The sequence below is a fragment of the Chiloscyllium punctatum genome, chromosome 6 (genome assembly GCF_047496795.1).
Source record: "Chiloscyllium punctatum isolate Juve2018m chromosome 6, sChiPun1.3, whole genome shotgun sequence".
In the NCBI taxonomy this organism is placed as follows: domain Eukaryota; kingdom Metazoa; phylum Chordata; class Chondrichthyes; order Orectolobiformes; family Hemiscylliidae; genus Chiloscyllium; species Chiloscyllium punctatum.
This window is the reverse complement of record NC_092744.1, coordinates 13,667,392-13,695,109: the sequence shown is the minus strand read 5'-3', so window position 1 is coordinate 13,695,109 and position 27,718 is coordinate 13,667,392. Positions and strand designations below refer to the sequence as shown.

General features: G+C 42.4%; 1 protein-coding gene across 4 annotated transcripts in view; it reads right to left on the bottom strand.

Annotated features, from left to right (window-relative positions):
• rnf13 (ring finger protein 13) overlaps nucleotides 1–27,718 on the bottom strand; it is a 259,925-nt gene that overhangs the window by 103,741 nt on the left and 128,466 nt on the right. For 3 of the 4 annotated variants that reach the window (XM_072572033.1, XM_072572035.1, XM_072572034.1), the window contains one exon: nucleotides 9,457–9,544. In XM_072572033.1, coding sequence (XP_072428134.1) covers nucleotides 9,457–9,544 — 88 coding nt within the window. Of the gene's footprint in view, nucleotides 1–9,456; nucleotides 9,545–27,255; nucleotides 27,345–27,718 lie in introns of those variants that run through there. The other variant, XM_072572036.1, reaches the window with a different exon arrangement.

Sequence of the window (27,718 nt, the reverse complement as noted above, 5' to 3'; positions counted from 1 at the left end):
TGCTGTACTCTCATGAAATTAGTAATAATTTGACACATATTCACATTATATTCCATCAGCCATGTGCTCGCCCATTCATGTAGCCTGTCTAAGTCATCTCGAAGCTTCTTTACATTCTCTTTACAACTTCTGTTCCCACCCATTTTGGTGAAATTAGCAAATTTGGAAAAATTACATTGGACTTCGCACATTCACATCAACTGTGAACAGTTGAGAACCGAGCACTGACCTGGATGGTACAAGACTAGAAACAGCATGCCATGCTGAGAATGATCCATTTATTTCGACTTTCTGCATTCCATTAAACAATTCTCAATCCATACTAGTATAATATTTTCAATTCCATGTGCTCTGACTTTGTTTAAATAGCCTCTTGTATAGGACATTACCAAAAATCTTCTGAAAACTCTAAGAGCAATCACATCCACTGGTTCTCTTTATCCTTATGTTACGAGAAACATGCTCAAAACTCCAAAAAGTTTGTCAAACAGGTTTTCCCTTTCATAAATCCAGGTTGACTCTGCCAAATTTAGCCATTTTTTCCTGAATATTCCATCACAGCCTTTATAATAGATTGTAACATTTGTTCAACTACTGAAATCAAGCTAACAAGTCTGTATTCTCTACTCTTCCCCCTTTCTTAAAAAGTGGGGTTGCATTTACTACCTTTAATTCAGACAGAACCTTTCTCGAACCTGTGGAATTGTGAAAGATGACCACCAATGCAGCCATTATCTCTACTGCTACTTCCTTCAACACTCAGATAAAGTGCATCTATCCAGGAGATTTATCAACCCACAATCCAGCTAATGTTTGAAGTACTATCTTTATGAATACTAATTTCTTTACAGCTCCTCAATTACAGATGGCCCTTGGGTGCCTCATTTCTAGGAGATTTTCTGTATTCTCTTCAATGAAAACATAGTAACTATTGAACTTCTCAGCAATTCCTTGCTAGCCATTAAATACTTGATTAGAGTGGTGCTGGAAAAGCACAGCAGTTCAGGCAGCATCCGAGGAGCAGGAAAATCGACGTTTCGGGCAAACGCCCTTCATCAGGAATACAGGCAGAGTGCCTGCAGGTTGGAGAGATAAATGAGGGGAAGGTAGGGGTGGGGAGAAATTAGCATAGAGTACAATACGTGAATGGCAGAGGGGATGGAGGTGATAGGTCAGGGAGGATGATGGGGGAAGGTAGCAAAGAGTACAATAGGTAAATGGGGGTGGGGATGAAGGTGATAGGTCAGAGAGGAGAGTGAAGTAGATAGGTGGAAAGGAAGATAGGCAGGTAGGACAAGTCATGGGGGCAGTGCTGAGCTGGAAGTTTGGAACTGGGGTGAGGTGGGGGAAGGGGAAAATGAGGAAACTGGCGAAGTCCATATTGATGCCCTGGGGTTGAAGTGTTCTGAGGCGGAAGATAAGGTGTTCTTCCTCCAGGTATTTGGTGGTGTGGGAGCGGCGGTGAAGGAGGCCCAGGACCTCCATGTCCTCGGCTGAGTGGGCGGGGGGAGTTGAAATGTTGGGCCATGGGACGATGTGGTTGATTGGTGTGGGTGTCCCAGAGATGTTCCCTGAAGTGCTCTGCTAGGAGGCATCCAGTCTCCCCAATGTAGAGGAGACCGCATCGGGAGCAAGAGACACAATAAATGATATTGGTGGGTGTGCAGGTAAAACTTTGATGGATGTGGAAGGCTCCTTTCGGGCCTTGGATGGAGGTGAGGGAGGTGGTGTGGGCACAGGTTTTGCAATTCCTGCTGTGGCAGGGGAAGGTGCCAGGATGGGAGGGTGGGTTGTTTGGGGGGGGGGGGGGGGGGGGGGCGTGGACCTGACCAGGTAGTCACAGAGGGAATGGTCTTTGCGGAAGGTGGAAAGGGGTAGAGGGGGAAATATATCCCTGGTTGTGGGGTCTGTTTGGAAGTGGCGGAAATATTATCAGATGATTTGGTTTATGCGAAGGTTAAGGTTATGCTAAGGTAGTTACACCAGCACCACTCCCCACCTCTTCCTCCGCTACATTGATAACAGCACTGACGCCACTTCGTGCTCCTGCGAGGAGGTTGAGCAACTCATTAACTTCCTTCCCCACCCCTTTCCACCTCCCGCAAAGACCATTCCCTCCGTGAACTGCTGTGCTTTTCCAACACCACTCTAATCTAGAATCTGGTTTCCAGCATCTGCAGTCCTTGCTTTTACCTCCATTAAATTCTTGTGTTCTCAGTATTGGGCCTATATTTATCCTCACTTTCCTTTTCATGTAGCTTGTTTTAAAAAAAGCTTTGAGTGTCCACATGCTTACATTATGTTCACTATTTGCTTTCCAGGTCCTTCTTTGCTGGATTCCAAAATGCTCCCAGTCCTCAGGGGTACCATTATTTCTGGCATCTTTATATGCAAGTTACTTTGAGCTAATGCAATCATTAACTTTCTTCATTGACTATGATCATATGTCTTTCCATTTGAATGCCTGTGCAATTACTTAGATCTTAATTGATAGCCATTGCCTATCTATGGGCAAATATTTTACAGAATTTTTCCAACCCACCACAGTCAACTTGTCCTTCATATGCTTGTTTCCTTTGGTCAGATTTAAGAGCCTAACTTCAAAATTAACAATGGCGCATTGAAATTTCATAAAAATCAACCATATTACAGTTACTGTTTCTGAAATGCTCCTTTGCAGTAAGGATTTTAATTAGCCCTTTCTCATTACACAGCATTAATTCCAAAATTAGTTCTGGTTGCCATATTACAGGAAGGATTGCACTGGAGAGGGTGCAGAGGAAATTCACCTGGATTGCCTGCAATGGAAATTTAAGTTTGACGAGTTGTTTTCATTGGAGCAGAGAAAACAGAGGAGCGATCCGAATGTGGTGTACAAGATTATGAGGTACACAGACAAAAATGGATAAACAGCTGCTCTTCCCCTTAGTTGGAGGGTCAGTAAGGACACTGGTTCAAGGTGAGGGGCATAAGATTTAGGGGTACAAGGGTGTGAAGAAAAACCTTTTTATCCAGAGGGTAAGAATGCCTGGAGGTAGAGGTAAGCTGCCTCACATCCTTTAAAAAAGTACATGGATGAGAATTTGTCATGTCATAACATTCAAGATCATGGGCCAAGTGCTAGTAAATGGAATTAGGTTGAAGGTCAGAGGTTTCTCACGTGTTGGTGCAGATTCAAGTGGGCCAAAGAGTTTCTTCCGCACTTCTATGAAAATAACCCAATCCCCAGTTGGTAAACAATGTTCCAGAAACCCATCACATACACACACAAGATTTATCCGATACAGTTCTTCGCATTAACCTGGCTAAGTCTATTCTATACTATCCACATCACATGTATCTCTGATTTCTTGATTTGTAGCATGCCAAAATTAATATTTCAGTTTGGTGCGCTACAAACAATCCTCACCAATAGTTGCTTCCTGTTGCAGTTTCTTTATTCCACCAAAACTGACTATGCCTCTATCCTTTGAAGAGCTTCGTTTACTAATGCACCATCATCCCCTATTTGAAATGTTACTACATCTTTTCCCTATTGCCTATCCTTCTCAACAGTCAAATAGATATTCAGTTTTCAACTTATCTTGTAGTCACATCTCTAATAATAGCAATTAAATTACATCGATTTACATCAATTTTTGCATTCAAATCAGTCAGTATGGCTTTGAGAGGGGTGGGTCATGCCTCAAGCTTTAGTGAATTCGTTGAGGATGTGACAAAACACATTGACAAAGGTAGATAAGTGCATATGGTGTACATAGATCTTTGCAAGGCGTTTGATCAGGTTCCACATGGTAGGTTCATTTAGAAAGTAAGGAAGCATGGGATACAGGGAAATTTGGCTGTCTGGATACAGAACTGACTGGCCCATACAAGGTAGAGGCTAGTAGGAGATATAAAGTATTCAGCCTGGAACTTGGTGACCAGTGGTGTTCGGCAAGGATCAGTTCTGGGACCTATGCTCTTGGTGATTTTTATAAATGACTTGGATGAGAAAGTGGAAGTGTGGGTTAGTAAGTTTGCTGATGACACAAAGGCTGCTGGAGTTGTGGATGGTGTGGAGGGCTGTTGTAGTTTGAAACAGGACATTGATAGGATGCAGAACTGGGCTGATAAATGGCAGATGGAGCTCAACCTGGAAACTGGTGAAATAATTCATTTTGGAAGGTTGAACCTGAATGCATATTACATGGTTAAAGGCAGGATTCTTGGCAGTGTGGTGGAACAGAGGGATCTTTGGGTTCATGTCCATATATCCTTCAAAGTTGCCACCCAAGTTGATAGAGTTGTTAAGGCGGCGTACGGTGTGTTGGGCTTTCATTAGCAGGGGGATTGAGATTAAGAGCCACGAGGTTATGCTGTAGCCCACAGAACCCTGGTTAGACTACACTTAGAATAATGTCTTCAGTTCTGGTCACCTCATTATAGGATGGATGTGGAAGCTTTAAGATAGGGTGCAGAGAAGATTTACCAGGATGCTCTCTCAACTGATGGGCATGAAGAAAGGTTGAGGGAGCTAGGGCTTTTCTCATTGGAGCAAAGAAGGATGAGAGGTGACTTGATAGAAGTGTACAATGATAATGAGAGGCATAGAGAGTGTGGATTGTAGGACTTTTTCCCAGGGCTAAAATGGCTATCACAAGGGAGCACAATGTTAAGGTGATTGGAGGAAGATTCAGGGGAGATGTCAGGGGTAGGTCCTTTATAGAGTGGTGGGTGCTTGGAATGCACTGCCAGCGGTGGTACCTGACTCTACTACATTAGGATATTTAAGCACATGAATGATTATCAAATGAAGGGTATGTAGGTTATTTTGATCTTAAGAGTAGTTTAAAAGGTCGGCACAACATCGAGGGCTGAAGGGCCTGTAAATTGTTGTACTGTTAAATCAACTTTTTCGCAAATGCTATTATTTAGATCTGTATTTAGGTCAGCCTTTTAACTGGTGTCCAGTTTGGAAAGAGGCATGCCTTTGCTTTGGCTTACTGCTCTTCTGCTTCCTTGAATTCATGTTGTTTCCCTCAAATTCAACCACTTTGAGCTTTCCTTTAGCTAACTTCCCTCTGAGGGAGTCAACCCCAATCCTGCCAAAATACAACCCATCTTCTCCTGAACTGGTCCCAATGCTTCAGGTACTGGATGCCCTCTTTCCTACACCAGTTTTTTAGCTACACGTTCAATTCCTCAATTCTTCTGATTTGATACGCACAAATATATGAAGCGGTATATAATTCTGCATTTAGAATTTTGGAGGTCCTGCTTTTCAATTGCCTGCCTATTCCCTCAAATCTGCTGTCACTTCCTACTCAAGTCATTGATACTGAAATGGACCATGACCTCTGGCTGCTCGCCCTCGCCAAGAAAGTCCTGTCTCAGCAAAAGCTATATTCTTGACCTTAACACCAGGAAGATAACATACTAGCTTGGAATCACATTTATGGCAGTAGAAATGCCAACATTTTCCTCAAACTACAAAATGCCCCATCATTACTGTATTCCACTTTTCTTTTTCCCCATTATGTGTCAGTGACTTGGTTCTGACTGTGGTTTTGAAGGAACCGCTACCCACAGAATCCAAAGCAAAAAAAAACAAAGCAATCACCCATCCTTTATTTCTTGCACTTTCTTAAGTTGTGGTGTGACCACATCCTAAGCATGCTATCCACATAGTCCTCGGCCTCACTATGCACAATGACTCCTGCTCTGACCCAAATTACGAAACAGGAAGCTCTTACTTTTCTATACGGTGATGCTTCCTGCTATGTTCACCTGGGACACAAAGTGCTTCAGGTTTTCCACATGCTACTTGGCCAGATGGCCATGCCATATTTTATCCATACCAATTTATTATAAGTGAAATTTCTCACCAAGCAATGCCTTCAGCTGTAATTGAGGAGCCAAACACTGGGTGGTTAAGTAAGCAAATAAAGGGATTGGAAGGAAAATAGAAGAGCACCTCCTCTCCTCTTCACCTACTCAAACTAATCCTACATGAAAGCTCCACTCCACTTAAAAAATCTACAAATGGAATACTTTTATCCGTTTTGTTTATACTCAAATGATGTCAGCTAGACTGGTATAACCAGCAGTTACCTTCCCTAAAGGACATTTGTGAACCAGATAGGCTTTTCCAACAATTGATAATGATTCTAAGATCATTAGATTTGATTCCAGATTTAAAAGGAATTCAAATTCTGCCATCTGTTATGATAGGATTCAACCCTTGGTCTCCAGCATGTTCCTAAATCTCTGGATTAATGGCCTAATGAAAACCCCACGAGGTCGTCATCACTTCTAGTCTGAACTTGGGTATGGAGTGACTGTCTTAGGAAAACAGGTTGAGCAGATTAGTCTTGTGCTGCTTAGAGTTAAGGATTAGACACAACCTTATTGAAATGTGCAAGATTTGGAAAAAGGTTGTTCCCCTTTTTGGGAGTGTCTCAGACATGATCTCAGAATAAGGAGTTGCACATTTAACACAGAGTTGAGTTTTTTCTCTCAGTAGTGAATGTATGGAATTCTTTACTGCAGTGGGCTGAGGCTGTGTTATTAAGTATACTCAAGGCCAAGACAGACAAATCTTTAATTAGTAAGGAAATCAAGGGTTATGGACAAAGGTGAGGAAAATGGGGATGTGGATGATCAGATCAGCCCAGCCATGATTTAACTGATGGACTAGCAATCTCGATAGGCTAAATGGCCCACTTCAGCCTTATAACCTTGTTGTCTTACACTAGTTGAGGCTGAAACTACGTTGTAAAAGTTTATCATATAGAGCATTACAGCAATATGGAATGAGAGCTTTAGTGAACCTATCCTGTAATTTTGCATAAGACAAAATAGATCTTACCCAATAAAGAAACGATCTTTAAGTCTATGCTATTTTTTTCTCACTACCATATTTTATTTAATGGTTACATTTCAAAATTAAATTTGAAAATAAGTTTGGGGTAATTAATTGAAACAAGGAGGGTCTCAACAGGAAAACAGCAGTTTTGTGAAAATATGCACATTTTAAAACCAAGCTTTCACCAGTGCTTTTATAACTTTGTTATCCATATTTGCAACATTCCCCCACTATCACACCTTCCTGTGAGGGGGACTGGGAAGGTATCAGGATACTAAATTGAACATTTAGTTTTTTTTGCAATGGTACATCACACTCCTTAAGTTTAGTGATGGTGCAGAATTGAAATCACTTCACTACATTTGCAGTATAAGTTGGATGTCAAGTCAAAATTCTACATAATAAAGTGAGACTCCACCTATAAAGGTCATGCGTTTCACATGAAAACAGGTCATATCTACATTACAACTAAATGTTGATGAAAGCAAAACTTCAATTTTCTTAAACCTCCGGACTCTTAACGTAATCTAAAAATAAAACATTCTTCAAAGGGAAATACTTTGGTTTTGGTTAACTGGAGAATTGAAATTCAGATACTCAATAGGTTGGTATTGGCGGGGGGGGGCGGTGTGTGAGAGTACTTGCATGTGGCTTTCTTCCGATGCAACTGCTATCTTTTTGTCCTTCTAGGTGGCAGTTGTACAGGATTGTAAAGCATTGAGTAGTGTTGAATTTCTGCTGGGATCCTGCAGATGACAGATATTGTTGATATTGAAAATCAGAAGAGGAAGTCGATGTGCTCCCCAAGCAGACTACTATGTCCTGGATGGTGTCAAGCAAACTGCACTCAAAGGTTTTGTGGAGCTGCCACCTTTATCTTCAAGTTGGTTATCTTTTCATTAACATTCATGACTGGATGCGGCAGGACTGCAGAGCTTATATCTGATCTATCGGTTGTGGAATAACTTAGCCCTGTCTAACATGCTGCTTATGCTGTTGGTATACAATTAGTCTTATGCTGTAGCTTCATCAAATTGACTCATCATTTTTAGGCATGCCTTGTGCTGCTCCTGGCATACCCACCTGCATACATCATAGAAGGAAAATTGATTCCTGAGCTTGATCCTATTGGTACAGTTAGGGATATGCCAGGCCTCGAGGTTGTAGATAGTGTTAGAGTACAATTCTGATAATCCACAGGGCCTACAGGAATCCCTGCTTTAAGCTGCTGGATCTGTTCAAAGCCTATCTATCCTCTTTGATTTCTTATAGTCTCATGTACTGAGATTGTGGAAGTATGTTTTGCATGTTATCTTGAGAAATCATACCTTACTTAAGTAAACAGGGTAATAGAACAAAACGCAGAACAGTGTTACAGTTACAGAGAAAGATTATAATATGTGAGAGGTCTGTTCATAAGACTGGTAACAGCAGGAAAGCGGTTCTTCAATGTGTTGGTACGTGTTTTCAAATCTTTCTATCTTCTGTGCAACTTAAGAGGGTGGAAGAAAGTATAACCGGGGTGGGTGGGGTATTTGATTATGTTGGTTCTTTCCCAAGGCTGCGCAAAGTGTTATTGGAATCAACAGAAGGAAGGCAGATTTGTGTAATGGACTAGACTGCATTCACAACTCTATTTCTTTCTGGATAGAATGCTTTCAGTGGTGCACCCATAAAAATTGGTAAGAATCATTGGGGACATGCAAATTTCCTTAGCCTTTTGAGAAAGTAGAGGAATTGGTATGCTTTCTTGATTGTAGCGTCAATGTGACTGGATCAAGACAGATTATTGGTGACATTTACTCTTAGGAACATTAAGTTCTCAAACATCTCCACTTCAGCACCATGGAGGCAGACAGAGATGTGCCCTCCACTCCGCTTCCTGAAGTCAGCTCCTTTATTTTGCTGACATTGAAGGAGTTGGTATCTTTACAGGATGTCACTAAGCTACGTATTTCTTTGAGCTTTAAGCTATGTACTCTGTCTCGGTGTTGTTTGAGATTCAATCCTCTAAGATGCTGTCATCAGCAAATTTGTAAACTGAATTATAGCTGAATTTGGCCACACAGCCGTGAATGTATAAGGGGCTGAGTACACACAGGGCTAGTGCCAGACAACATAATGAAAGATATAAAGGTGAAGATGAGTCTTTTGTTCCACAAGCCTGCTAACACTGAAGCAGCTGAGATTCTAACTTAGTACAGTTACTAAGCAGAGGGCTTCAACAGTTTCCTCATTTCCTCTTCCCCCACCTCACCCTAGTTCCAAACTTGCAGCTCAGCACTGTCCCCATGACTTGTCCGGACTTGTCCTACCTGCCTATCTCCTCTTCCACTTATCCACTCCACGCTCTCCTCGCTGACCTATCACCTTCATCCCCTCCCCCACTCACCCATTGTACTCCCCACCCTCCTCTAGCTTATCTCTCCACGCTTCAGGCTCACTGCCTTGATTCCTGATGAAGGGCTTTTGCCCGAAATGTCGATTTCGAAGCTCTTTGGATGCTGCCTGAACTGCTGTGCTCTTCCAGCACCACTAATCCAGAATCAGGTTTCCAGCATCTGCAGTCATTGTTTTTACCTCCTTAGTACAGTTACTAGCCTACTTACCATCATTGGACCCCATACTAATAAGTTCATCAGAGTCAACATTATGTACTATGGCAGCTTTGTATCCAGCCCGCTGAGCATTCAATACCTGAGGAAAACAAACAGGAATATTAGATTGAATGTGGTTAGACTGCCAGTAAATTTATATTACAAGAAAACTGGCTTTTACAATAAAATGAGAATTATAAACTGTAGAAACAATCGAACTATGCCTATTTGTTACAGAAGAGTGGATTCTGCTGTGGTATATTTAAAGATGAAGCTTTATGACAAAATTAAGTGTTGATGAATTTTTAAATAACTACATTCCTGAACAAATTACTTCATGCCCGCTTCTTGGCCACCATCTGAAACTTAACTACTTTAAAATATAAATGATTGGTGAAGGGCTGGCCACAGCAGAGAACCATACTCAATTAAGAGCCTCTCTCAATACCCTTAAATACTTTAGGAGGCTAACATTAGTCAGGTGGAGGCCAGGATACAGAACTGCACAATAGAATGTCCACATGCAGGTGGTTACAGCACAGGTGGCCACCATTTGGCTCTCAAACAGCATTTCAGTGTACCATCCCCTTGACCTTTTCCTTGTGATCTTAAATATTTCCTCTTCAGATTGTGTTCTAACTTTCTTTTGAAAGCCAAGACAACCTGCATTCCATTGCACCCTCAGATAGGCAGTTCCAGCTGTAAGCAATCCGTGCTTCACAGCTCTACAATTTGGTCTGAAGAGTCAGCTTGATGTCACGCCATACATGTTTTTAAGAGGTGGCGAAGGTGACAGTTGCTTTTCCTGGATATCTGCATTGAGCCCTGCATTAATAGGGATGTTAACACTTCGGGTCCAAGTTAGCAGAATTTTCTAACTCCCTGCAATGAGGCTTCCTTGCTGTGTGGAGTAAAAGGAGAACCCGTGAAAGCAAACCTTAGCAGAGGGGTTTCCATTTAAACAGCTAGCACCATGTAGATGTGCAGTATGTGCCTTTGAGTTCATGCTAGGTCAGAGATGGTAAACTCTACAATCTGTCCAACTGAAAGCAAAGTGCTTCCATTCTTGCACAGAAGTCAAAGGAAACAGAAAAGACAATATAAATAGTTCTTCTATATGGGATGGTTGTTTTCTTGTGTAACCTTGCACTATATAAAAATCACGCAATAGAAATAGCACAAAGTGTTGCCAAGGCAATCACGTTATAGCCAACACACATTGTAAAAGCTCATGCTTTAGAGATAGCGTCCCCTAATTGTCAATCACTTTAGAGCTAATTTGTGGTGACGAACACACGTTATAGTGAAATGACCTGTACCAAAATTGGGGGCTAGCAGTTTCATGGTGACAAATACAGCTGCCAAACGTCATGCCAAACTGTACAGTACCATACAGGTTATCGTGGAATAGAAGAACACTCGAGTCTGATGGAGAGCCAAGTTTTCCGAAAGTCTGCAAAGTTCTGTCCTACTGACAGTGTTGAGTACTTTAAATGAGTAAGGCTAAAAAGGTACATTCTTGTGCTCTACATTTCTTCATCTGACATATGAAGTTGAGCATGGATAGGTGCGATACAATTCACTGCTGTTACTTTTAGTAAACTCTGATTGCTAGTACCAATAAAACAACATGCATAATCTGTAGTTGCCAAGAGCTGCAGCCCTACTCTCACTGCAGTATTTTGGAAGTAAATGGTCTTGTAACATTTAATGTAGGAAAAAAGAGCAAACACGCGAGAAGAATAGTTTATAGGGCCATGAACTGAAGTAACAAATTAACAGAACAGAACACAAACAGATTTCATCAGAAAGGCTGCCAAAGGTTTGGTTTGGCAAACACTGGAAGCATGTTCAATCAATTTTCTTTTGTTCTGCTTGTCATTTTCTTTTAAAAATCCGCAGACAAGTCCCAGAGAAAAGAGCCGACAATCTGATAGACTAGGTTCTGAAACGTCTCAGCATTTGCAAACCTTCTTACAAACTGCTTTCAACTGCAAGATAAGATAAAGATTCAAAACCAAAGACCACCAGTTATCTGCAGAACTAAACCATTCTGCTAACAACCACAAAATAATTTATTGCGTAAACTTTGAAGAGTTTTGAATCTTTCCAGTGCAAGAGAGACAATGCGTCACAGTTTACATTGACAACCAAGTTGCAGCACTTCATATTGGGCAATGAGATAGCTGGCTTATTGAAGTCTTTACAATAAAAGGAGTTTCAGGGTGGTTGTCTATTAGTCACTAAATGACTTAAAAAAAAGAATGTCAGGCCAGAAAAGATCAGTGCAGACTATCTGGTTATTTCAGGAAAAGTTATTTCTTACTGTTCATACTAATCATAGAATCAGAATCCCTACAGTGTGGCAACAGGACCTTCAGCCCAACAAGTGTATACTGACTCTCCAAAGAGTATCCCACCCAAACCCATTCCCCATTACTCTATATTTACCTCTGCCAAATGCACCTAACCTACACATCCCTGAACACTATGGGCAATTATGCATGGTCAATTCACCATAACCTGCACATCTTTGGATTGTGGGAGGAAACCGGAGCATCTGGAGGAAACCCACACAGACATGTGGAAAATGTCTGTGGAGTTTGCACAGTCACCTGAGGCTAGAATCGAACCCAGGTTTCTGGCACTGTGAGGTAGCAGTGCTAACCACTGAGCCACCATGCCACCTGAAATCAAAAAGGTTTTGAAACGCTTGTACAACCCTTACTAATTTGCTGACAACCAGCTTCATTTCTCAAATTAGGCTTGAAACTTTTTTCGTTGCTATGGATGGCACTGGTAAAGCCTGCATTTGTCACCCATCTCTAATTACCTTTGAACTAAGTAGCTTGTGTGGATACCAGTAGAAGTCAGGTTATGGATCTATGGGTGCACAGGGAAGAACAATGGCAGGGGTATAGTGACATTGAACTCAATAGTAAGAGGAACAGACAGGCATTTCTGTGGCTGCAAAACAGATTCCTGGATGGCATGTTAACTCCCCGATGCCAGGGTGAAAGATATCTTAGAGCACCTGTAGGTCATGCTGAAGATAGAGGGTGAACTGCCATTTATAGTGGTATATACTGATACCAAAGTCATAGGTTTAAAAACAAAGGATAGAGACAAGCATAATATAGAAAGTTAGGCTATAAACTAAAATGTAGGACTTCACAAGGTAGCAATCTCAAGATTACCACTAGTGACACACACTAGTGTCAGTAAAAATAACAATATGTAGGAGATGAATACATGGATGGAAAAATGGTGGAGACAGAATGGATTCAGATGCCAGAGAATGTGGTGGAGGCTGGTACAATTGCAACATTTAAGAGGCACCTGGATGGGTATATAACTGGAAGGGTTTGAAGGGATATGGGCCGGGTGCTGGCAGATAGGACTAGATTGGGTTGCGATATCAGGTCAGCAAGGACAGGTTGGACCGAAGGGTCTGTTTCCATGCTGTACATCTCCATGACTCTATTCCTGAGACATTGGGACCAGTTCTGGGAAAGGTGGGACTGGTAAAAAAGAAAGATGGGCTGCATCCGGGCAGGACTGGAACCAACATCCTTGGGGTGGGCGATGGGAACGTGAACAGGGAGTGAACAGAAAGAAATAAAAAAGTGGAAAGCAGAACAAACACGGGGAGTAAAACAAATGGGGTCACATTGCAAAATAAAGCTATGGTGACTAACAAGGTTAAAAAGATAAATTGTAAGGCTCTCTCTCTCAATGTGTGGAACATTCAAGATAACGCAGACAATGCATATAGATAAACTTATGATACAGTTGCAGATACTCAATCTGTTCCGTGGCACTCTGGTCTTAACTCAAATTTCTTACTCACCTCTTTCCAGTTTTAATTGCCTACCATCATTCTCACAGGTTGAAAACTTCTAAATCAACTCTCAGGTTGGAGAATTCACAAAATAAACCTCCACAACAGCTTCTGCTAGGAAGAAACTGCTGTTCAACACTGAAAGACTGATTTTTGAGTAGCCCCATGGTTTGTTTTCTATATGTCTCATGAAATTTTAACTGAGGACTTCATTAACACTACAAGTACATGGCAAAACACCCACATCATGTGTCTTCTGTAAATCATGTTTTTAGCTCACTAGTCCAGATGACATTCTAATATCTTTAAAAACCACTGACCTTCACAGAATAGAAACCACACATGTATTTTTCCTCTACTTTAAAACCCACAATTATAACAATACAGTTATTACATTATGCCTTGCTCAATCATTAAGATATATAATGAATTCCTGTATCTATAAATCAGAAAACCTCGCTCGTTCCTTTCACGATGCACATGGTTTCCCTGATCTACCCATCAGTATCCCCAAATCCCTCAAATGCCTTCCATTTTTTTCATTTATCAATTCACGATTTTTTGCATCTGTCTACACATGATATCTTTTCTGATTTTCAAAATTGTCATCTATTTTAGATACTGGATTAGTGGTGCTGGAAGAGCACAGCAGTTCAAGCAGCATCCAAGGAGCTTCGAAATCGACATTTCGGGCAAAAGCCCTTCATTAGGAATAAAGGCCTTTATTCCTGATGAAGGGCTTTTGCCCGAAACGTCGATTTCGAAGCTCCTTGGATGCTGCCTGAACTGCTGTGCTCTTCCAGCACCACTAATTCAGAATCTGGTTTCCAGCATCTGCAGTCATTGTTTTTACCTCATCTATTTTAGATATACAGGTTCTCTAACAGGGACAACACTACATTGGAATGGTGCTGGAAAAGCACAGGTCAGGCAGCATCTGAGCAGCTTTCAGGCTTTTGCCTGAAACGTCAAATTTCCTGCCCCTCAGATGCTGCCTGACCTGCTGTGCTTTTCCAGCACAACTCTAATCGAGACTCTGATCTCCAGCTTCTGCAGTCCTCACTTTCACCACAATACTATATTGGAAAGCAGAAATGATTTTTTTCTGGAAAATTGATGTTTTTGAAAATCTTGTACCGTGTCTTTCTACTCTGCTGAAGCATACCAAACAAGAAAAATTAGGAATGCAAGAGTCTTTATGAACAAAGGCAGAATCTGCTAAAAATTTACAATAATTTACATAATTCTGGATTCATTCTTTTTGAAAGTGCTTTCACAAGACAAGTTCAGCATGGCCAAAACTGCTCGGCTGTTTCACTTCATTGTATTGCAGTGCTTGATTGAGTCCTGATACCACATCAGGCTCAATTTACAACATAACTGCAACTTCAGTAAAAAAAGCTATTTTGCATTGGTACTGGTACACATATTCCCATCATAACAAAATGCCAAATCACCTAAAATGGATTCTTAGAACACCAATGCTGTCAATGTCTGAAAAACAGTTACCATTTTTAAAAAGAAAGGCATTCATGGGATATGGTTTCACTTGATAGGCCAACATTTGTTGCCCACCCCCAACTGCTTCGAGGTTGTAGTGGTGAGCTGATTTTTTGAACGACTGCAGTCCTTGGGGATTAGATGCACAGAATTGCCGAGGGGAAGCCAGTTCCAGTACTCTAATCTAGCAACATTGAAGTAAAGATGATGTCTAGCTTGGACAGAAACCTGCAGATAGTGGTGCTCCCACACATCCACTGCACATCTTTGGACAATGCTGTTGAAAAGGCCTGGGTGAGTTCCTGCAGAACATAGATGGTACAGCTCAGTTGGCGAAGTTTGAACCAAGGTTGTAACGAGGTCAGGATCCAAGTGTCTGTGGCAGAACCCAAACGATGTCTCATTAAGCAAATTATTGCTGAGCAAGTGCTGCTTGACATCATTATTGAATGACCCTTCCATCCCTTTGCTGATTATAAAAAGTAGGCAAGTTAGCAATTGGTCACGTTGGATTTGTTCTGCTTTTAGTGACAAGGACATAGCAGGGCAATTTTATAATTCATTTGAGCTTAGATAGAGTTGCTTCAAATTCTGTTGCACCTGTCTCCAACTCTATTGTCAGAATGTTGTCAGGGTTGAAAGCAATATCCATTGTCTTTAATCATTCTTGGTCTCACATGGAGTTAAGCCAATTAGTTAAAAATGGCCTCTGATGGAAGCCAAGAAGGATCATATACATAGCAATTCTAGCTGAAGAGGAATGCAATTGCTTCAGCCTCATCTTTTGTGCAAGTGCGAGAGGTACGGTGGGGGGGGGGGGTTTAATATTCGTAGAGCCTCCTTGTCCACCATTCTTGACTGGATGTAGCAGGACTATAAAACCTAGATTTAGTTGTTTGGCTGTAGGATAACGTAGCCTTATCTATCACATGCTGCTTCCGCTGCTTGGCATGCACCGCATTGTAACTTTGTAAAAATTCATTCATGGAATGTGAGCATCACTGATTGGCCAGCATTTTTTTTTAAGATTAGATTAGAGTGTGGAAACAGGCCCTTCGGCCCAACAAGCCCACACCGACCCGCCGAAGCGCAACCCACCCATACCCCTACGTTTACCCCTTACCTAACACTATGGGCAATTTAGCATGGCCAATTCACCTGACCTGCACATCTTTGGACTGTGGGAGGAAACCGGAGCACCCGGAGGAAACTCACGCAGACACATTTATTGCCCATCCCTAGTTAACTTGGCGAAGATGGCGGTGAGCTGCCTGCTTAAACCACTGCAGTCCATATGCTATAGGTTGACCCACAATGCCATGAGGGAGAATGTTCCAGAATTCAGATTCAATAAGACTGATGGTACAACAATATTTCCCAGTCAGGATGGGGAGTGGCTTGGACAGTAACTTGTAAGTGGTGGAATTCCTATGTATCTGTTGCCCTCATCTTTCTAGATGGAAGTGCTAGATCTGTTCAAAGTCATAGAACAATGCAGCGCAGAACAGGCACTTCGGCCCTCGATGTTGCACCAACCCATGAAATATTCTCAGCTCGTCCCCCTACACTAGCCCATGTGCTCATCCAAGGGTTGTTTAAATCTCTCTAATGTGGCTGAGTTAACTACATTCACAGGTAGGGCATTCCACGCCCTTACCACTGAGTAAAGAACCTGCCTCTGACATCTGTTTTAAATCTATCACCCCTCAATTTGTAGTTATGTCCCCCTGAACAAGCTGACACCATCATCCTAGGAAAAAGACTTTCACTGTCTACCCTATCTAATCCTCTGATCATCTTGTATGTCTCTATCAAATCCCCTCCTGCCTCCTTCTTCGCAATGAGAACAGACCCAAGTGTCCCAGCCTTTCCTCATAAGACCTTCCATCCAGACCAAGCAATATCCTGATAAATCTCCTCTGCACCTTTTCCAATGCTTCCACACTCTTCCTGAAATATGGCAACCAGAACTGTACACAATATTCCAAGTGTGGCCGTACTAACGCTTTGTATAGTTGAAGCATAATATTATGGCTCCAGACCTCAATCCCTCTACAAATGAAACCTAACACACCGTATGCCTTCTTAGCAGCACAATCAACCTGGGTGGCAACTTTCAGGGATCTATGTACATGGACACCAAGATCCCTCTGCACATCCACACTACCAAGAATCTTTCCATTGACCCAATACTCCACCTTCCTGTTATTCTTCCCGAAGTGCATCACCTCACATTTAGCTGCATTGAACTCCATTTGCCACCCCTCAGCCCAATCCTGCAGCTTATCTAAATCCCCCTGCAATCTGTAACATTCTTCTAAACTGTCCGCTACTCCACCGACTTTAGTATCATCTGCAAACTTATTAATCCATCCACCTATGCCTGCGTCTAAGTCATTTATGAAAATGACAAACAGCAATGGTCCCAAAATAGATCCTTGTGCCACACCACTAGTAACTGGACTCCAGGCTGAATATTTTCCATCAACCACCACTCGCTGCTTTCTTTCAGAAAGCCAGTTTCTAATCCAAACTGCTAAATCACCCTCTATCCCATGCCTCTGCATTTTCTCCAGCAGCCTACCATGTGGAACCTTATCAAAGGCTTTACTGAAGTCTATGTATACCACGTCAACTGCCCTACTTTCATCGACATGCTTGGTCACCCTCTCAAAAAACTCAATGAGGTTTGTGAGACATAACCTGCCTTGACGAAACCATGTTGACTATCTGAAATCAAATTGTTGCTTGCTCAATGATTAGAAATTTCATCTCTTATAATCCTTTCCAAAGCCTTTCCTACAACAGACATAAGGCACACTGGTCTACAATTACCTGGGTCATCTCGACTGCCCTTTTTGAACAAGGGCACAAGATTTGCAATCCTTCAGTCCTCTGGTACTAAACCTGCAGACAATGATGACTCAAATATCAAAGCCAAAGGTTCTGCTATCTCCTCCCTAGCTTCCCAGGGAATCCTCGGATAGATCCCATCCAGCCCAGGGGATTTGTCTGCTTTCACTCCTTCTAGGATTGATAACACCTGCTCGTAACTAACCTCGATCCTTCCTAGTCTAATATCTCTTACCTCATTCTTCTCCTTTACAATATTCTCCTTTTCCTGAGTGAAAACTGATGAGAAATGTTTGTTTAGCAACCTTGTCCTATTTAGTCTGTCCTATTTAGCACAATGATAGTGGCACACACATGATGGAGGCTATTCTCAATGTGAAGAGGAGACTTCATCTCCAGAAAGACGGTGTGGTGAGGTCAAGTATGTTTTTTGCCTCATTGGATACTGAAATCCTCCATCCAGAGTACATTTTGCACTCTTGCCACTCTCAGTGCTTCCTCCAAGTGTTGTTGAAAATGGTGAGTACGGATTCATCCCATCTTTAACCTGAAGCCACGGGACTTCATGGGGTCCAGGGTCAATGGCGAGGATGCCCAGGGCAACTCCCTCCTGACTGTATACCACTTTGGCAAGACAAACCCAAAAGGGGTGGTAGCAATAGGAGTGCTCACATCTAGGGATAATGATGGTGGTGTCTGGGACATTGTCTGCAAGGCATGATTCAGTGGGCATGACTGGGTCAAGCTGATACTGGACTATTCTGAGATAGCTCGCCCAATTTCAGCACTAGCCCCCAGTATTAATAATGAGGACTCGGTGGGGTCAACATGGCTGACTATGCCTTTGACTGAGGCACCAGAAAAGACAATGTCAGGTGGTCCGTTTGTTTTTTTTAAAAACCTTGTCACAATGGTTACAATGGAGGGGCTTTCTCAGCCATTTCAGAGGGTAGTTAAGAGTCAACCACATTGCTATAGGTCTGGAGTCACACGTAGGCCAGACCAAGTGAGGACAGCATATTTCCTTTCCTCAGGCATTAGCGAGTCCTGTTAGCATTTTATAGGTTTATAAGCATTCTTCTAAACTTCAGTGAATGTAGTGTGAACCAATCCAATCTATCTTCATATGTCAGTCATGTCATCCCAGGAATCAATCTTTTGCAGCACTTCCTCCATTGCTAGAACATCCTTCCTCAGATTCGGAGACCAAAATTGCACACAATATTCTAGGTGTGGTCTCACCAAGTCCCTGTACAACTGCAGCAAGACATCCCAGCTCCTTTACTTGAATCATTTAGCTATGAGAGCCAATATTTCATTTGCTTTCTTTCAGTGACTGATGTAAAGGACACCTGGATCTTGGTGGACAACCCCCTTTCCCAGTCTATCAGTCAGGTTGCGATCCACGTTCCTGTTTTTGCTATTGAAGTGGATAACCTCATAATAATCCACATTATGTTTCATTGCCATAATGTGTTTTGGATTAAATTGATTAAATTTAATCACAAAACATAGCTAACTCCATCGCCCCATCTCTATTCAATATCCTTCAAAGAAATTGTGGGCGGCACGGTGGCACAGTGGTTAGCACTGCTGCCTCACAGCGCCAGAGACCCGGGTTCAATTCCCGCCTCAGGCGACTGACTGTGTGGAGTTGGCACGTTCTCCCAGTGTCTGCGTGGGTTTCCTCCGGGTGCTCCGGTTTCCTCCCACAGTCCAAAAGATGTGCAGGGGTCAGGTGAATTGGCCATGCTAAATTGCCCCTAGTGTTAGGTAAGGGGTAGATGTAGATGTAGGGGTATGGGTGGGTTACGCTTCGGCGGGGCGGTGTGGACTTGTTGGGCCGAAGGGCCTGTTTCCACACTAAGTAATCTAATCTAATCTAAAAATCTATGAACCTCAGATTTAATATTAACAAGTGAACAACACCACAGCATGAATTGCCTGTGTGTGAGATTACCAAATTTAAGAGTCAGTCATTCAATAAGGAAACAGATGCTCCAGTCCAACTCATTGGTGCTGACGAGACATCCCAGTCTGAACTAGTTCTATTTGCCAGCATTTGGCCCATATCCCTCTAAACCCTCCCTATTCATCAACCCATCCAAACGCCTTATGAATACTGAAATTGCACCCCCTCCTCCACCATTTCCTCTGGCAGCTTGTTCTGCATGAAAACATTACCCCTTCACCCCTTTGTGGGTAGAAGTGTTTCTTAGCATCACTCCGAGAAGCCTGGTTATCATACTTAAGCTATACTGCTGACTCAGTCTTCAAAATCAACAGAAATAGTTTTCTTCTATCAATTCCACTTGACTTTTTCAACATCTTTTCTGTTCTGTTGAAGAATGGTTAGTTGAACATGTTTAGAATCGAGTCTAAGATTTTAACTTTTCCCCCTCTCATGATAGAAATTAAATTTATTGGACAGGCAGCTAAAATGGAACTATTAACCTTTCCTCTTTGTCAATTCACATTTTATTTATTGCACCTCTGAGCAGTTTCGCGCTATTGAAAGTTATACTTTACTAACATGATTAACCTTGGTTGCTGTGACCTTTTCCCTTCAACTTACCCTTTGTGAGCCAGTGAGAAAACCAAGTGAAAAACATACAATCTTATTTTGTACATGCTTTCTTCCATTTTCAAAGAAGCTGAATTGAGAAAGCATAAATAACACCACCTGCAGAGATATTAAAATCTGGAATGCTCAGGTTTTATTCATGGTAACCTTCCTTCACTTTCAAAGTGCATTTTATTCTTTGAATGCAACAATTTATTTCTTGTGAAAATACTTGGTGTGGGGGTTATGGAGTGAGAATACTGCTTCTAACAGCTGGGAAGTAACACGACAACACTCCAGGAATACATCCAACTATTTTATAACCAAAGTGATCTCAGGCCTGAAAGGTTAACTGCCTCTCCTTACATGTTGCTAGCCTTACTGAGTATTTGTAGAATCTTCTGTTGTTCTTTCAGGTTTCCAACATCTGCAGAGTATGATGCTTTTGAAATGATACAAGTTGGTCAGCATATAGGCAAGCAATTGCAGGTCACAAATCTTCATAAAATCTTCTTGGTATAATTGAACAGTCAAGCCAATTAAATGGACTACAAAATCCCATAGTGGAAATCATATCTTTATGGTAATTCATGAATTTGTCCTATACAGGTAAACTGCAAATGAAAGTTAAGCCCTTATAACCTATTCTGTGTTTTGTTCATTTTATTAATATGTTCTGTTTTAAAAAGTACAGCTAGTACATAATATTTCAATAGTAATCTGGACCCCACAAGTTTCCTTATATCCTGCATCATCTAATTCTATCCCTATAATCAATATCACCTTTGGAGTGGGGCTTTACCTCATCACCTTCTGATTCAGTGGTAGGAATATGACCAGTGTCAAGGCTGACGTGCACACAAGGTTTGTATCCACTGAACCACCGCCTTTCTTCTATACTTGTCAAGCGTGTAATTTAGAAACATTCTTCTGCTCTTTTCTGTGTACACGTTCCAACCATGCCAGAATCAATTCTCAAATATTTCAACAGCGCTACAAGAGTTTTTTAAAAGTGGTCTGCCTTGCCTATTGTTAAAGCATGTAACAAATGAACAGCCAAACCAATTAATGCTTAACTATTCACATGACTGGCAGTTACTTTTGATCGGATCTGCCAATTATTCAAATGCCAGAATGCCAGGCAACTGTTCTCAAAATTGATTTAATGAGCTGAAGTTATTTATTAAACCGAGTTAAGATGAAACAGGGTTTGATAAGTTAGCCAATTCCTCAGTTCGAAAAGATTACAAAAAAAAGATCAACTATTACATAACTTACTCATTTGTTCAGCTTTTGTTTAAAAGGATATAGACTTATGCACTGTAAAGTCATAGTTTTGTACAATGGTAGGATATTCAAGCCAGTTTGCTGCTTTGTCCTTCATTTTCAGCGTCTTCAGTATGGTCTTATGTTGGGATATGGGCTCAGGAAAAGGAAATTTAGAAGTCCAAGATAAAATTGAAGGTAACAAAAGACTAACAATGTGGGAAAAGAGGAGAACAGAGTTGAAACAGCATCCAAGGAGCTTCGAAATCGACGTTTCGGGCAAAAGCCCTTCATCAGGAATAAAGGCAGTGAGCCTGAAGCGTGGAGAGATAAGCTGGAGGAGGGTGGGGGTGGGGAGAGAGTAGCAGAGTACAATGGGTGAGTGGGGGAGGGGATGAAGGTGATAGGTCAAGGAGGAGGGTGGAGTGGATAGGTGGAAAAGGAGATAGGCAGGTAGGACAAGTCCAGACAAGTCATGGGGACAGTTACTGAGCTGGAAGTTTAGAACTAGGGTGAGGTGGGGGAAGGGGAAATGAGGAAACTGTTGAAGTCCACATTGATGCACTGGGGTTGAAGTGTTCAGAGGCGGAAGATGAGGCGTTCTTCCTCCAGGCGTCTGGTGGTGAGGGACCTCCATGTCCTCGGCAGAGTGGGTGGGGGAGTTGAAATGTTGGGTCACGGGGCAGTGTGGTTGATTGGTGCGGGTGTCCCGGAGATGTTCCCTAAAGCGCTCTGCTAGGAGGCGGCCAGTCTCCCCAATATAGAGGAGACTGCATCGGGAGCAACGGATACAATAAATGATATTAGTGGATGTGCAAGTAAAACTTTGATGGATGTGGAAAGCTCCTTTAGGGCCTTGGATAGAGGTGAGGGAGGAGGTGTGGGCGCAGGTTTTACAGTTCCTGCAGGGGCAGAGGAAAGTGCCAGAATGGGAGGGTGGGTTGTAGGACCTCTACACTGCTGAAGCCAAACGCCAACTCGAGGACACCTCTTCCTACTGCCCCCTCGACCATGACCCCACCGCCCATCACCTCGCAGACCATACAGAACCTCATCACCTCAGGCGATTTCCCACCCACAGCTTCCAACCTCATTGTCCAGGAACCCTGCACTGCCCGGTTCTACCTCCTTCTAAAGATCCACAAGCCTGACCACCCTGGCCTACCCATTGTCTCAGCATGCTCCTGCCCCACTGAACTCATCTCTACCTACCTTGACACTGTCCTATCCCCCCTAGTCCAGGAACTCCCCACATAAGTTTGAGACACCACCCACGCCCTCCACCTCCTACAAGACTTCCATTTCCCTGGCCCCCAATGCCTCATATCTTCACCATGGATATCCAATCCCTCTACACCTCCATCCGCCATGACCAGGGCCTCCAAGCCCTCCGTTTTTTCCTCTCCAGACGTCCCCAACTGTACCCTTCCACCGACACACTCATTCGTTTGGCCGAACTGGTCCTCACCCTTAATTTCTCTTTTGATTCCTCCCACTTCCTCCAGACCAAAGGGGTAGCCATGGGCACACGTATGGGCCACAGCTATGCCTGCCTCTTTGTTGGCTACGTAGAGCAGTTGGCCTTCTGTAATTACACCGACACCATTCCCCACCTCTTCCTCCGCTACATTGATGACTGCATTGGCACCACCTCGTGCTCCCGCGAGGAGGTTGAGCAATTCATCAACTTCACCAACACATTCCACCCTGACCTTAAATTTACCTGGACCATCTCTGACACCTCCCTCCCCTTCCTGGACATCTCCATCTCCATTAATGACGACCGACTTGACACTGACATTTTTTACAAACCTACAGACTCCCACAGCTACCTGGATTACACCTCTTCCCACCCTAGCTCTTGCAAAAATGCCATCCCGTATTCCCAATTCCTCCGCTGGATCTGCTCCCAGGAGGACCAGTTCCACCACAGAACACAGATGGCCTCCTTCTTTAGAGACCACAATTTCCCTTCCCAAGTGGTTAAAGATGCCCTCCAACGCATCTCGTCCACATCCCACACCTCCGTCCTCAGACCCCACCCCTCCAACCGTAACAAGGACAGAACACCCCTGGTGCTCACCTTCCACCCTACCAACCTTCGCATAAACCAAATCATCCGCCGACACTTCCGCCACCTCCAAACAGACCCCACCACCAGGAATATATTTTCCTCCCCACCCCTTTCCGCCTTCCGCAAAGACCGTTCCCTCCATGACTACTTGGTCAGGTCCACGCCCCTCTTCAACCCACCCTCCCATCCTGGCACTTTCCCCTGCCACCGCAGGAACTGTAAAACCTGCGCCCACACCTCCTCCCTCACCTCTATCCAAAGCCCTAAAGGAGCCTTCCACATCCAAAGTTTTACTTGCACATCCACTAATATCATTTATTGTATCCATTGCTCCCGATGTGGTCTCCTCTACATTGGGGAGACTGGGCGCCTCCTAGCAGAGCGCTTTAGAGAACATCTCCAGGACACCCGCACCAATCAACCACACTGCTCCGTGGCCCAACATTTCAACTCCCCTTCTCACCTCTGCTGAGGACATGGAGGTCCTAGGCCTCCTTCACCGCTGCTCCCTCACCACCAGACGCCTGGAGGAAGAACGCCTCATCTTCCACCTCTGAACACTTCAACCTCAGGGCATCAATGTGGACTTCAACAATTTCCTCATTTCCCCTTCCCTCCCACCTCACCCTAGTTCTAAACTTCCAGCTCAGCACTGTCCCCATGACTTGTCCTACCTGCCTATCATCTTTTCCACCTATCCACTCCACCCTCTCCTCCCTGACCCATCACCTTCATCCCCTCCCCCACTCACCCATTGTACTCTATGCTACTTTCTCCCCATCCCCACCCTCCTCTAGCTTATCTCTCCACGCTTCAGGCTCACTGCCTTTATTCCTGATGAAGGGCTTTTGCCTGAAACGTCTATTTTGAAGCTACTTGGATGCTGCCCGAACTGCTGTGCTCTTCCAGCACCACTAATCCAGAATCTGGTTTCCAGCATCTGCAGTCATTGTTTTTACCAGAGTTGAAACAGTAATGGCGGATCCCCAAATAAAGTCAATGTAAAGAGTGAAGAAAAAGATAAAGATTATTTACCTGAATGCAATGAACATCTACACTAAGTTAGATAAACTAGAGGCACAAATAGGAATAAATGATTTCGATTAGAGACAAAGTGACCAAGATTGGGAAATAAATATTGCAGTTAGGATACACAATATTTCAAGAAGACATGTAGAAATAGTAGCCCTACTAGTAAAAGGCAACACAAGGACAGCAGTAAGAAAATGTTATCACCCAAAGTCCCAAGTTAAAATCCGTTATTGTGGAGCTTAGGAATAGAAAAAATTAAAAAGATGACACAGAGTTTCTTATTTACCCCCAAACTGTAGTTGTACTGTTGGAGAGAGTATTCAACAAGAAATCATTAAAACTTAGGCAAAGCAATAACCATGCGGACTTCAATCTTTATACACACTGGATTAATTCACCTCGCTTTTTAAAATTCATTTATGGGAAGTGGGTGTTGCTGGCTGGCTAGCCAGCATTTACTGCCCATCCTTAGTTGCCCTTGAGGTGGTGAGCTGCCTTCTTGAACTGAAACAATCCATTTGCTTGGTTTGGGTTGATCCACAATGTCAATAAAGGAGGAAATTCCAAGATTTTGACAGTGTCAATGAAGGAAAGGTGATATATTTCCAAGTCAGGATGGTGAGTGGCTGCAGGGGGAATTTAAGGTGGTTCTTTTAATGGAAGTAATCCTAGATTTGGAAGTGAAAGAGAAAATTGCTATCGAATTGGGGACAATAGCTTACTCTCATTGAAGAGATACTTAGTGGTGAGTTAACCTGAGGGTCACCATGTCAGGTGATAGGTGAGATTAAGATGACAGGGGATTGAACCTGAGCTGTTGCCAATTGAGCTATGCAACCTCCACTTTTCTAGAACAATATGTGTACAACCAATTTGGGATGAAGCGATTTTAAATCAAGTATTGTACAATGAGGCAAGGCAAATTAGTCAACGTAAAAGATCTGCTGGGAAATAGTAATCTTAACATAACTGGATTTCATATTAGACTTGAACGCAGTACACACCCATCGCAAAGATCTTTTAAGTTAAAGTTAATTACATAAATGATAGCTTTGAGATATGAAGATATTTCTACACTCAAGGTGTTGTGAATCTTTAGAATCCTCTTGTCTAAAGAGCTGTGGATGCTTGAGCATTGAATAATTTCAAGTTGAGACAGACAGATTTGTGGAAATTGAGGAATATAAAGAGCATACAAATAAGAGTTTAAACCAAATATTAGCAATAATTGTATCGAATTACAGAGAAGGCTCAATGGGCTACATGATATACTCCTGCTCCTATGTTCTTATATTACATTTTCACTGATATTACAAAAGGAGATCTGGGATCAGCTCTAATGAAAATAAAGGAAACTGATCAGACCTACTAATGATTAGAAGAATTGACAAAAATACAGAATTTGGAAACTTGTCAAGTCAAATGTCCGAAACACAACAATGCAGTTTGTAATATTCCCTCTTTGTTCTGTAAGGCTACTAAGAAAATCAGGAGAAAATAGGCACTTTAGACGCTGGAGATCAGATGTCTTTTTCACCAGTTTCCTCATCGCCCCTCTCCCCACCTCATCCCAGATCCAACCCTCAAACTCAGCACCATCGCGAACTGTTCTACCTGTCCATCTTCCTTCCCACCTATCTGCTCCACTCTTCCTGCTGGCCCATTAGCCCCACCTCCACCTACATATCGCCTTCGGAGCTACCTTCCTCCCAGCCCATCCCTTATTCTATTTATCTCTCAATCCTCCCTCCACGTTCCTGAAGGGCTTATGCCCAAAATGTCGATTCTCCTGCTCCTCGCATGCTGCTTGACTGGCTGTGCTTTTTCAGCACCCCATGTTTCGATTCATAAGGTAATCAGTTTAAGGGACAATTTTGTAGTTTATATGCTGGTGGAATGTGTATCCATGGTACAACGTAACCTAGAAATCTGAGCCAAAGATTACAAAAAAGAGAGCTGGAGTGGGAAAACAGTTCATCAATATGCAGGAAATGCTATCCTAAAAGGCGGACTAACTTACTCATGCTACCTTGCATAGGAAGGAAAACATTTTTCATCCCTCAGTTTGACATACGTAAAAGATAATTATCAATATTAAAAAGCAGAACAACATTATTGATTTCAGAATATAATTTCTTAAAAACTTTCAACACTGGAGGATATTTGAGCACTGTGTTTTTAATGCTAAGACAGCCATAAAGAATATCAAAGTACGTAGGGCAGCAATCTAGTGAGGGAAACATTATAGTAGGGCTCTGTGTTTCCACAAATCTAGAAATCATTTATGATGTGTATTTGACAAGCATGAGATTATAACCACCTGCTAATTGGAAAAAAAAAGCAAGCAAACACATGTGCTTGCTAGCATTTATATGTAATAGGTCCAATTTATTCAATTTATAAAATGACAATAAAACATGCTAAAATTAGTATTTTACATTTTAAGTGAAATTCAGCTTCCAAGTGTTCTGTACATGCATATTATGTTGATGGGGCTTTGACAGAAACACACACAATCTTTAAAAACCAAGTGCAGAAATGCAGAATGACAAGAACATTTTTATCACTGGTGAAATATTCCCTATGTACTGGGTTAGAGTACTTGTCAATTGAAATAACATTTGCTAGCAACTTCAATAACCTAAGTATATGCAATAAAAACAAAGCGTTTGAAAAACTCACTGGATCTGGCAACATCACTGGTCAGAAACAGAGTTAAAGTTTCAAGTCCAATTTGACTCTCCAAAAACGAAAACAGCTAGAAAATGGTGGTTGCAATCCTGTTCAGAGAGGAGCAGCAGCAGCAACTGGAACAGAACGTGAAGGTGCCCAGAGCAAAAGACAAAGGCAGGTGCGCTTAAACAGAAACAGATGCATAGTTGTGAAACTAAGTAGAGGCATAGAGACTAAGGTACCTATGCAGAAAATGAAGTGTTGCTCCTCCAGCGGCAAAGAATTTTACTAGAACAATGTAACAGACCTAGGACAGAAACGTTGGCATCTAATTAAGTTGGCTTACTGAAATGGCAAACAACTGGAAGGTTTGGGTCACTCCTATTGACAGAGTGGTTTCGCAATGTCATCTAGCCAAAATAAAGGAGACCATACTGTTATCAGTGAATAGAATAGACTAGATTGAAAGTAC